The following is a 12,937-nucleotide window of genomic DNA, read 5'->3' on the forward strand; positions in this document are numbered from 1 at the left end:
CCTGCTATCCGCAAACGGCGTGCCACCATTTAATTGGCACTGGCGTCACGAACAATTTCTACCATCACCTGCCTATGCAGAGAGTCAGCCGTCTCAGGTTAGTGTTTATTGCACTACTACATCCAGGAACACTATTACACACAACTTGAGTACGCTGCACCTCTCTTTTGGCGTCACGAACAGGATACGCACGCTTTCTAGTGCAAGAAGCGTGAACTTTGTGCCTTATACAGTTGCCCTATGATCAAAGTGACAATTTGCCTGTTTTATTCAAGTGGACTTTGTGGACTGAAAATTATAACCAAAGTGTACCAAAAACCTCTAAAAAGCGCTGTGCAGTGTTGCGCTACCAAGAGGAAGAAAATCGCCACATCGGAGTGTGGTTTTGTGGACTTTTTACAATCCTGCTTGCTGTCAGTGAATGGACAGCGTTTTGCTAAAGATGGCCGCTGAGCTTGCTGAATTTACTGCTGCGTCACCTTCATCCCGGAAAGGCGGGAAAAATTGGCGCCTTTCTGAGGAAAAAGCGGGAAAGAGTTCAAGGTCAGGCGCCACTGCTTATCTGGACATTTGCATGTCTGCCAGCATGGACACCGCCTTCCATATACTGGAATACCTGGGGGGCGGCCTCCCAGTGCAATGGGAGGAGCTGGCTGTTTTAATTGACGCGACCCTATCGCTCTCCAGAGAAGGATCGAGCATGTTGGAAAGTGAGCAGAGCGTTGCTGCAGCGTCCGCACCTGAGATTGCAAAAATGACTGACATCGGTGTAGAGCCAGAGGAGGCTCCACCGGCCTACTCTCCGGGACCGGAGAAACCCGCCTGCCGCCCAAGGGAGAAAGAACCAGAGCCCTGCTATGGCTCGTGGAGAGACTTTTTTCAGCCCTCTTTCAAATGGTCCTCACTAATGGCGGAGATCCGGGAGGCCGCTATAAAGCGGAATACCAAGACCAAAATCGTTTATGAAGAATTGACTAAAACAATCCATGAAAAGCACACTAACACCCAACCCCGCCTGGAAAGGAGAAAGGGAGTGGTGGTGTCCTTCGACAAAATCCGTGGCTACGGGTTCATACAAGACTATCTGACTGGCAGAGACATATATGTGAATAGAAGGTCTGTCAAGAGAGACTACCTCCCTTCTTATCAGCACAGCCTCCGTGAGGGAGAGGAAGTGGAGTACACCCCTGCCGAGAGCCTGCGAGGCCCTTATGCGACTGCTGTGACCCGTCCCAAGCGAGAACCTGAGGACTGGGAGGCAGAAGAAGGAGAAGACTACTCTGGCTGCGAGCGGGAACCTGAACACTCTCCAGAGCCGGCCCATCACGCCTTTCAGGAGCGGAGCTCCTTCATTGGGCCTAACGTCTTCTGGCAGCCAACCGTGTTGGAGAAATGGGTGAGCCCCTATCCGTCCCCCGAGCTGCCTCGTCGGGAGAAGACCATACAAGATATGGAAAACTTGAAAGGACTTCATGCTACCTTGGAGAACATCCGGAAGGGTCGGAGACCCGATGCATCACCAGAACCTGCAGAGGCCGAGTCCGCACCATCGGTGACTGTACCTGCGCCGGCGGCGCCAGCAGATGACAGCGACTCCGACACAGAGAGCATCGGTGAGCAGATTGTCCGGCTGGAGGAGAAGTTGCGGGAGCTGCGCAAGATCGCGACCGCCAGGATCCAGACGCCGCCAAAGAAGGACGAGGTAAGGGTGCCTGTCACCACCCGTAGACCACCTTCTGCTGCCACCGCTCCGCCAGTGCCCCAAAGAAGACCTCCGGTAGTTGTGAATAGCTGCGCAGAGCCCACCGGACCGCTTGAGGCGGCGGTAACCACACCATTCCACCCCACAATCATTATGCCGGGACCGGTACGGTCCACTCAAGGGTTTACCCCTAGGCCCATGGGGCCAATACCTATTAGGGGCCCCTTCACCTTGCAGCTGCCCCCCAATACAGTTATGTGGGCCCATCCTCCTGTAGAGGACTACTACAGGCCGTACTTGCCAGCAGAGCCAAGTGGTTACGATATGCCACTGTGAATCAGCCTGCTAGGCCTTTGATTTATTTCACCGCAGAAATATGGTGTTAACCCTTCCAGGACAGGAGTCCTACGTTTCCTGGTCCTTTGTTGCGGCTGCCAGTTCATCCACGGCTCAGTGGTAGGTGTTGACCACTGAAGTAATAAAGCTAACAAGGCCAAGTTTGTTTTCAGGACCTCCTGCCTGCTTTTGCTACCCCCACGCCAAGTTGTGCCTGTTCCTTAGTTGCACCTTTTACCCTTCACCCCCTTTTCAGGTTGATCAGGGGTATTACAGCACTTGTCTTTGCTGTCCTTTTATTGTGCAACTTCATACTAAGGAACCGTGCCCGGAGACAGACTCAAAAGAACCTGAGCCTCTGAGAATTTTGCTCTTTTAAAGGAAATGTGCCCAGAGATGGACTCCACCGCACGAGAGCCTCTGATTTATAGGAAAGTAACCTGGGTACGGACTCATGTTTGTTCTTTGAGCCTCCAAGAACTTTTGTACTGTTTTATCCATTTTGCTGTTCTATTATGGACTTATTCATTGTCATGGACTATCCTGGTTATAATGTTACGCTGTGCCAGGTCAGCACCCCAGTTCCATTCACTATCCTGAGAGAAGAGAACGACGCCCCTTGTCACCACACTTCACCTTTGCCAATTGGACCTGATGTGAATGTAAATGCAGATGAATTACATGTATGTATGCCTGCATGTCTCTATTTTCTGTTTCAGGTAGAGATTCCAGTTGGGCGAGCCCTGATGGAGTACGAGGTCGTACTCAGCTTAAAGCAGTGGGGTATGTAGTGTACGGGGACTGTAATGCCCGTCACTACAAAAGTGTCACTTGGTGTGCTGTCGTCTCCCCTTACTTATGGGGAAGTTGGTATATGTCAGTTTTATAAAATGTCATGTAATGTAATGCTATGTGTTTCCCTATTACTGTGAAACTTGCATGTACAGGCCTGCTAGGGGTGTCATTCCAGCTTCTAGTCACTAGAGGGAGCTAGGGAGCCCTAGTTTATATAAGGCCCAGTCAGGGAAGTGAAAGGGAGACGGAGTCTAGTGTCTGTAGTCTACAGTTGGAGACTAGACAATGTCAGAAACCAGTCCAGGCCTGAAGCCTGCCATCAGGAGAAGGTTCCCCTCCTGAATTCCCTTATGCAGAAACAGGAATATTTAAGCTGAAGAGCCTGAGAAAGCAAAGAAAGAGACAGAGGCAAAGATCAAAGGAAGCAAGAGGTACTCAAGAGAACAGAGGAGGAACTCTATAAAGCTAAAACCAAGGATATAAAGCCAGAGCTAGGTTATTGGGCCTTGGAGAAGATTTGCTATATTCCAGGATCAGTCAGAGATAGAGTGCAAGCTCCTGTACTGCAAGTCCTGTGTTAAACACTCTGTAATCACCTTGCTCCATCTATATTGCCTGCATCAACCGTATTGCAAAATCGACTGTATGCCAAGGAACTGCGATTCCATTATTGTCTCTATGAAACCTACTAAAGTTGGAGTTCTGCTTTAACCTCACGGTGTTCCTCATTTATTCCTGCTATCCGCAAACGGCGTGCCACCATTTAATTGGCACTGGCGTCACGAACAATTTCTACCATCACCTGCCTATGCAGAGAGTCAGCCGTCTCAGGTTAGTGTTTATTGCACTACTACATCCAGGAACACTATTACACACAACTTGAGTACGCTGCACTGGTGGTCGTAACACCTGTATATGAGCAGTGTGTAATACAGTATGATAGAAAAATGAATCAAGCCAGCAAAGGAGACAATACAAACAATCACAATACATTAATAAGTGCCTTAGGCCGTGGCGGATTGGCTCTGGATGCGTTTAGTGAAACTCGTACCATTTTGCAAGAAAGTTCAGTCAGTTTTGTCTGCAATTGCATTTAGTTTTTTCCGCGCGGATAGATTGCATTTTGATGCGTTTATCCCGTGCGTGATAAAAAAACTGAAGGTTTACAAACAACATCTCTTAGCAACCATCAGTGAAAGACGCATCACATCAGCACTTGTTTCCAGATGCAATGCATTTTTCACTGAAGCCCTATTCACTTCTATGGGGCCAGGGCTGCGTAAAAAATGCTGCATATAGAACATGCTGCGTTTTTCATTAAACACAGAACTGATAAGTGAAAAAAAACTTTCATGTACACAGACCCATTGAAATGAATGGGTCAGGATTTAATGCGGGTGTGATGCGTTCACGTCACACATCGCATCCGCGCGGAAAACTCACTTGTGTGAAAGAGGCCTTATATTAACTTTCTCTACATAATAAATTGCCATTTGCTGAAGTGGGACAACCCCTTTAAAGCATAACTTGGAAAATAGCTAAGCCAGCATGCCCATATTCTCAATGCTGTTTTAGAGAAAGAGCTCTGATAACTGTACTGTAACTGTAATCATTTGTAAACTTTGTAAGATTATACAACTTTATCATTACTCAAAGAATGACATTTATTTGGGGAAACCTGAATAACCATTTAATATTAATACTTGGTATATAGCAGAGATGCCCAACCTGCGGCCCTCCAGCTGTTGCAAAACTGCAATTCCCAGCATGCCTCGTCAATCTACAGCTATCAGCCTACAGCAGGGCATGATGGGAGTTGTAGTTTTACAACAGCTTGAGGGCCGCAGCCATGTAGGCAGCCATTTTTTTCACCTTTTTTAATACTTCGGAAAAATGCAAAAATAAAGTACAAGAAAAAAGACAAACTTTTTTTTAGGAACCTAGTAATTGCTATTTCTACACTTCATTGTATTTGTCCATAAACAGAAAAATAAATCTTGCAGTGTACACTATAAACTGATACAGTACAAAGCTTTAGTTCTGTTTCAACCCATATCCCATGTCTTGATGTCCAACATATTAAAAAGGAAATTTTCACAATACTAACCATCTCTGCCGCTATAATCCAATGAAGCATTGAAGGAAACCAGAAAGACAAAATCAAATCAGCTGAATTTAGTCACCAAGGGCAAATACTAACTGACAAGTGGAACTCATTTTTTAAACATCTTCAGCAGTTTTCTCTGTAAAGCAGGGGTCAGCAACCTTCTGCACTCCAGATGCTATGAAACTACAACTCCCAGCATGCAAACTTACTTGGCTGCTATTGTAACTGGGAGTTGTAGTTTCAGAACAGCTGGAGTGCTGGAGGTTGCTGATCCCTGCTGTAGAGCTTTTATCTGCAGACTGGTTCTGTCGAGGTGCATATGAGATGTCAGGAGATAAGGGCTACACATGGGCCTGTCAGAGCAGCTCTCTGATGGCACTCAGTGTAAACAGAAAGTGACATCTGCAAGCAGAAGCTGAAGGTGTACAGAAGAAACATTTTAGTAAAGACCTACTGAAAAAAAAATTGCCCAAAATAAGTAGAATCCAATAACAAAAACATGTCCCAAAGGTGTCCCTAGCCTTTAGCTTCAGAAAAGGCAAGATCTAAATGTATAAATTGCGAGTTTTACGGAATATTTTCTACAAAACTAAATATCAATCTGCCCAACTTCTCCTGTTCTATAACATGCAGCCTGCTGATGGCCCTGCATTTTGTGTGACAAAGCCTCTTTAATAACTTACCTGCATCTCATCAAGTTTGGACTGTATATCTGGTGTATAGTCACCCACAGCACAGCAAAATGGATCAAATGGTTCTGCTCCAAACAAATCTTTTTCTAAAAGACATAATACATTTAGAACACACTGTTATTTTATTTAGTATACTTATCAGTTTTTTTATTTTTCATTTTTATAAAAAGCCTTTAAAGGTCCCCACACAAGAATGGCTCTGGCATTTTCTAGCAAAAAAAAACCTCACCACTAGTGTTTTCTTCACAAGGTTTTTCCCCTATAGAGAGGGTGATATGAAAATGTATATCTCCAAAAGCTACAACATGCAGCATATTTTGAATGAAAAAGAAGCAAAAAAGAGGAAAAAGCGAATCTAATTAAGAAAATCGCCCGTGCCAAAAAACACTTGTGTGTCCTGCATTTCATGTTTTCCATAGGCCATCTGGAGCTAGTGTTTTTACCAGAAAAAAAGCAGCATGCAAAAAACACCACAAAAAGTGAAAAAAACAAACAAACAGAAAAATGGCATTAAAAGCCTTCATGTGAAAGCACCCTAAGGACCCTTGCAGACGAGCGTGAGCGGATTAGGTCCGGATGCGTTGCGGATGCGTTCAGTTAAAAATGCGCAATTTCGCAAGCAAGTTCATTCAGTTTTGTATGCAACCGTGTTCAGTTGTTCAGTTTTTATTGCGCGGGTGCAATGCACATTGATTGATGTTTTTCACTCGTGTGATAAAAAACTGGAGGTTTACAAACAACATCTCTTAGCAACCATCCGTGAAAAACGCATCACATCAGCACTTGCTTGTGAATGCGATGCAATTTTCACGCAGCCCCATTCACTTCTATGGGGCTAGTGTTGCAGAATAAACACAGAATATAGAGCATGCTGCGATTTTCACGCAACGAACAAGTGATGCGTGAAAACCAACGCTCATGTGCACAGACCCATTGAAAGGAATTCACATCACATTTTTCCCATCCTTTTAAGATTTACAAAAAACATATACGTTAAACGGATGCCTCAGATTCCTGCCATAGAGTGGCATCCATTCACCATAGAGTTCCATTGTAAAAAAAAAATATAAAGTATACTTTTTTTTTTTACCATTGTAAAAAAAAAAATTATACTTTTTTTTAACCAGACTGTGCAGGATACAAGAAAGCGGTGTGCTGCATTTTTGTATCCTTTTTTTTTTTAACATACAGTATACGTCAAACGGAGGCATAAAACGTGATGTGAACCCACCCTAAGGTGGCAAATATATTTTTGGAAACCAACTTTACAATATTCTGTAGTCAGGGGCACACCCAGAAAGTAGAGAGAAAGAAAGGTTTTCAAGTAATTGGGGCACTTGTGGCACTCTCATTCTTCAAAGCTATTCGGACGACTAATTCAGCCAGTTCAGACCAGAATTGAATTTTAAGAAATTAGCTCATGTCTATCCAGCATGAAATCTTAATTATGGATTTTAATTGAGAATAATGCTCAATTATGTATCATTCAACCTTCTTCACCTGTAGGCCAAAAGCACACGTCTGGTCTCCCCTGATTTGTTTACGAATTCGCTGAATTCCCATTACCATAAAAGATTTAGCTGAACCATTATGGCCAGAGATAAAATATGCTACTGCATCGGAGATGTTCCTGTCCTTGTGGTTCTGAATATGATTTACATGTTTCAGGATTCAAACCTTTAACTTTTTGGTTGACCAATCTAGCAATGTAGGTCAAAAGTTAACGCATAGTTATGTATACTTTATAGTCAGTGTTACAACACATAATCCTTAATCCAAAATTGATGTATGCCATATGTGTTTTTGAAGCATTTACCTACAGTAACATATTTGCACATCTTACACAGGAAATGGGAAAAAAAAGCATGTCCTTTTGCTCGAAAACCAGAGATGCCATTCTGAGAGCAGCATGTGGTCTGAAAGCATGTGTCATGGATGTGACTTTGAATCCAGTGGAAAAAAAATCTGAAGACTGTTCGCAGCTGAGGCCTTTTGCACACAAACGCATTTTTTTTTTCGTTTCTGTTCCGTTTTTTTTTGCATACCGTATACGGACCGTATAAGGAACCATTCATTTCAATGGATCCGCAAAAAAAGGAAGGTACTCCGTATGCCTTCCGTTTCCATATTTCAGTTTTTCTGTTCCATTCAAAGATAGAACATGTCCTATTATTGTCCGCATAATGAACAAGGATAGTACTGTTCTATCAGGGGCCCAGCTGTTCAGTTCGGCAAAAAACGTAATGCACATAGACGTCATCCGTATTTTTTGCAAATTCGTTTTTTGAGGACCGCAAATTACTGAAAAAGCCATACGGTCATGTGCAAGAGGCCTTATAAGCAGAATGAAAAAGCAAGTTTGCGAGCGTTTGAGTGTTTTTTCATCTAAAGTGTGTTTTATCTTAAGTGTGTGATTTGAGATTAATTAAGCATTACCAGGGGCAGACTGGGAACGTTAAGTGGCCCTGGAAAAAAAAACATAAAAGTGGCCCAATGTTGTAGGCAAATCCCAATTGCCAGGTGATGAAGTAATGCAAGTAGGCAGGTATCAGTGTCCTGAGAACAACTATACAGCTTAAGGGCTCACACATACGGTGGGTCCGCAATACACGTAACACCAGCCGTGTGCTCCCCGCATCACGGGTGTGGACCTATTCACTTGAATGGGTCTGCAAACCTTGAGGTGCGGTGCTGAAGCACGGATCGGAACCCCATGGAAGCACTACGGAGTGCTTTTGTGGTGTTTCTGGCCATGCCTCCACACCGCAAAAAAACAGTGCATGCACTCGTTTTTGGGGTGCGGCCCATTGGAATACACCATAGACCGCATAGATTATTGAATGGATACTCTATCACATATAAATCAATAGAAAATAATCATATACAGAAAGTGACTTTTTAAAATTACCTTTATTATACTAAAAAGGGTATAGGTATATATGTACCACACACAAAGTGCAAAGAGACATGCAAATATTTGAAATTCTTACAGAGGAGTCAAAACCCCCAGGTAGACATCCATAGTGACAGGATAGAAAAAGGAAATTCGAGGAAACACAATGTCTATAGATAAGGCAAGGGTAGATAAATCTCACCCTAAATTGCCCTACAGACTTCTTGGCCCAGGGCGGCCCCCTGATGGTGGAGGTTCCCTGTCCCCGAACCTAGTCCTATGCAGTCCCTGTTAAGACCCTAAAAGGGGAAGATGATTCAATAACGGGTGTCAATGGTCACCCCAATGAATGGGTACCACTGAAACACACCAAATAAAGGAAGGAGACACTAATGCTTTTCACCTAGAACTTTTTAGGCTTATCAGAGGGTGATCTCAAAACAGATCATAAAGATATAAATATGATACTTAGCTCAAAGCTGGATATAAATGGTATTGCTGACCACCAAAGATATGGCTGTCCTGCTGCAAGTACCTATAGAGGATATATATATATATTCAATAAGTACAAATCCGGCATCGTCTGGAAAAAATACACTCACAGAAAGCTCGGATGCATCTAATCAAAAAGAAAAACCTACTCACATATGGACAGATGATACAGTCCCAAAACCAACAAGAGACAAAATGTATTAAAATGCACATAAAAAACACAATACAATGGTAAGTGGGGAGCACTCAGAATAATGGAGCACCACTGGATAACAGAACGTGTCAAGGCTAGAGAAATTATAAAAATATCCTCACACTCTCCCCCCTGAAGAAGCTTACGCGAAACGTGCGTTGGGGCTCTGTTGATTCACCACTCAGGTATTTACTTCATGGCTTTTCTATGGCTATTTCTATGTGATATACTTATGCACTTTGTCATTCTCTGCACTATGCACTTTATATCTTGGCATGTATTGTACCTCACCCTGATCTAGGCCTGTTAGCCTTGGCTAGGTTTCATATATTTGATATTTGGCTTTGTGCCATACGTATATATTTTAGGATATTTTTATCATTTCTCTAGCCTTGACACGTTCTGTTATCCAGTGGCGCACCATTATTCTGAGTGCTCCCCACTTACCATTGTATTGTGTTTTATATGTGCATTTTAATACATTTTGTCTCTTGTTGAGACTATAATAAAGTTTATATCCATCATTATTTGTGCTAGCCTTGTTCTCTCTTTTGGTGTTACATCGTAGGTGCAGGCTCAGCACGTGTACTCACATTTTTTGTGAGTGATTCTCTATTGGTGATAGTCCCAAGTTGCTTGAGCCATAGTATGCCTGGCCAAGATCGCGCTATTTATTCAGACTGGTGCGCTTGCCCAGAACCTACGTCTGGAGGCCAGTAAGCTACTTCCGGTAGTTGGACCGCACTTTGAAGTGCACCGCCTTACTTCCTAGGTAACTTCCGGTGAAATGGAACGCACCGTGAACCGCATGTTGTTACTGTGCGTCAGGCCCAGAGACCGGAAGTTCTTATACATCACTTCCGGTTTTACGGTGAAACGCACACTGGAACGCAAATCGCGTTCCAAATCAGATATGGATAACATAACAATGGTATATTCATTATTTATCCATAGTCTTTTAGCAAGGTATTAATCATAGGTGAAATAGAAGTCCATATTTTAATATTTGCAACTGAAATTGGCCAGGAATCAATAAATAAAGGGACATACACTAACAGATGTCTCCCAAAATTTTAGTAGATAATCACCGAATGATGTCATACATTTGGGTCACCCCCTCGATATCAACAATGAAGGGGAAATGACACCAAAGTGTTTAGATATGGCAAACTAATATTTGTTTGCCAATTACAAAATGCTTTAAGTAAAAAGGCCTCACACGATTACTGAAGCAGAATATACATTAAATGGACCAGGGATTTAAATAAAACACGTGAAAGTTAGTCTTTCATTGAGACCAAGGGGGGACTGGGACTGGAATCGATAAATCCATGCCGTCGCCCCTTCTCTCAGGAAGAGGGACCACCTCTAAGACAGAGAAACGTGCCGAACCCACATCACCCATATGATAGTCATTGAAGTGGTGAGCCACAGGCGTGTCTTTAGATTTTTTTATATCATTGATATGTTCACAGATCCTTCTTTGAAATTCTCTTTTTGTTTTGCCTATATAATCCATAGGGCATGTACATTGACAAATGTATACTACGCCTTTTGTTCTACAATTCACAAAATTCCAGATGGAAAAGGAACGTTGTGTAACGGAACAAATTACTGTTTTCGAGGTGTTAATAAAATTACAGGCTTTAAAGACACCCAGGGGCTTACGGTCTAGCCAAGTGCCCTCTCTTTTAGGACCCTCGTAATGACTATGAACTAGTCGATCCCGTAAGCTCCTGCCTTTACGGTAGGTAACTTGGGGATATTCATTAATCACCTGTGCTAAATCAGGGTCCATCTTGAGTATTGGCCAATACGTTCTCAGTATAGATACTACCTCTCTGTTACCAGAGTCAAAGGTAGAAATCAATTGAGGGAAATTGTGGAGTCCGCACACCTTGATATAGTGGTGGGTGCTCGCAGAGGACTTCAGTCGTAAATTATATAGAGATAATCCACGGCACACCAATGTCTTTTGCTTTGCAAATTTATTATTGGTACAAAAATATTCACAAGTTTGTCAATATATGACTGGTCGCGCCATCATAGTAATATCAGCATAAATAACATATCTTTGTAGGCCGTAATGTGTCCCAACGTTTCGGTCCCGTCAAAGACCTTTCTCAAGGGATCTGTAAACAAATATAACGGTTTGAATGGCGTCTACATGTGGCGACCATAATATACTGTTGACATGTGGTGAAAGAGGAAAACAATATGAGAATAGGATGAATTGTACATGTACATATATATGTGTGCCCGCATATGCCTGCACACACACACACATACATGCACATACACATACATAAACATACATACAGGTCTCAGATTCTGACTATAGTAAAAAGAGAGTAAGGGGTAGGTAAAGTAAGAGGGATGCAAGACAGATAAGGCAAAAGCTGTCTCTAAGAGAGGAGGAGATAGTGATCAGGACTGGGCTAAAGCATGAACCATAACTAATCGATGGGGCATAAGATTAAGTCAAGATTATATGTATTGGATAGATTAGGTAAGTATAATAAGCATAAAAAGGAAATCTCTGTGGATAACTGAAGCAGCAGATTGAATATAAATATCGCATATGGACTCACCATGGCCGGGTAGCAATTGGTTTGAAGCAGGCGCTATGTGTCTCACGTTTGTTTGCGTTTTAAACGCAAACGCAAACAAACAATGTAATCATTCGCCTTTTGTTTTTTTGTTTTTTGTTTCTTTATTTTTTCATTCTTTACGTTCTAGCACGACATGAATCGAAGCAATTGTCTAATTATACTTCAAACCATTTTATCTATATATGTATGTGACCCCCCTTTTTCTTTACCTGAGACAACTTCCCCCATTCTTCTTAATTAAAGCGTTAGCATAGAACCAACTATATATACTCCTCAAAATATCTTCAATATCTTTCTTTACAACTTTTTTTCCTCCTTTCAATCAAATAGCAGACCGATCCCTAGCCTATTATTCCCGTTTTCCAAGATACAACATGTTATATATCCCCAGCACCAAGCTATCTTCTATTTCTGTCCCAGCACCGGCTGAACCCGGACACAGGGCAAAGAGCCCACATGACTTCCGGCCTCTTAGTTTAAAACGCAAACAAACGTGAGACACATAGCGCCTGCTTCAAACCAATTGCTACCCGGCCATGGTGAGTCCATATGCGATATTTATATTCAATCTGCTGCTTCAGTTATCCACAGAGATTTCCTTTTTATGCTTATTATACTTACCTAATCTATCCAATACATATAATCTTGACTTAATCTTATGCCCCATCGATTAGTTATGGTTCATGCTTTAGCCCAGTCCTGATCACTATCTCCTCCTCTCTTAGAGACAGCTTTTGCCTTATCTGTCTTGCATCCCTCTTACTTTACCTACCCCTTACTCTCTTTTTACTATAGTCAGAATCTGAGACCTGTATGTATGTTTATGTATGTGTATGTATGTGTATGTGCATGTATGTGTGTGTGTGTGCAGGCATATGCGGGCACACATATATATGTACATGTACAATTCATCCTATTCTCATATCGTTTTCCTCTTTCACCACATGTCAACAGTATATTATGGTCGCCACATGTAGACGCCATTCAAACCGTTATATTTATTTACAGATCCCTTGAGAAAGGTCTTTGACAGGACCGAAACGTTGGGACACATTACGGCCTACAAAGATATGTTATTTATGCTGATATTACTATGATGGCGCGACCAGTCATAT

The 12,937-nt window shown here is 42.5% G+C and overlaps 1 protein-coding gene across 3 annotated transcripts in view; it reads right to left on the minus strand.

Moving 5' to 3' along the window:
- Window positions 1-12,937, minus strand: part of GULP1 (GULP PTB domain containing engulfment adaptor 1) — a 729,290-nt gene that overhangs the window by 214,495 nt on the left and 501,858 nt on the right. For 2 of the 3 annotated variants that reach the window (XM_040440801.1, XM_040440800.1), the window contains one exon: window positions 5,620-5,718. In XM_040440801.1, coding sequence (XP_040296735.1) covers window positions 5,620-5,718 — 99 coding nt within the window. The remainder of the gene's footprint in view (window positions 1-5,619; window positions 5,719-12,937) is intronic. The other variant, XM_040440803.1, reaches the window with a different exon arrangement.

This window comes from Bufo bufo, chromosome 7 (assembly GCF_905171765.1).
Source record: "Bufo bufo chromosome 7, aBufBuf1.1, whole genome shotgun sequence".
Lineage (NCBI taxonomy): Eukaryota > Metazoa > Chordata > Amphibia > Anura > Bufonidae > Bufo > Bufo bufo.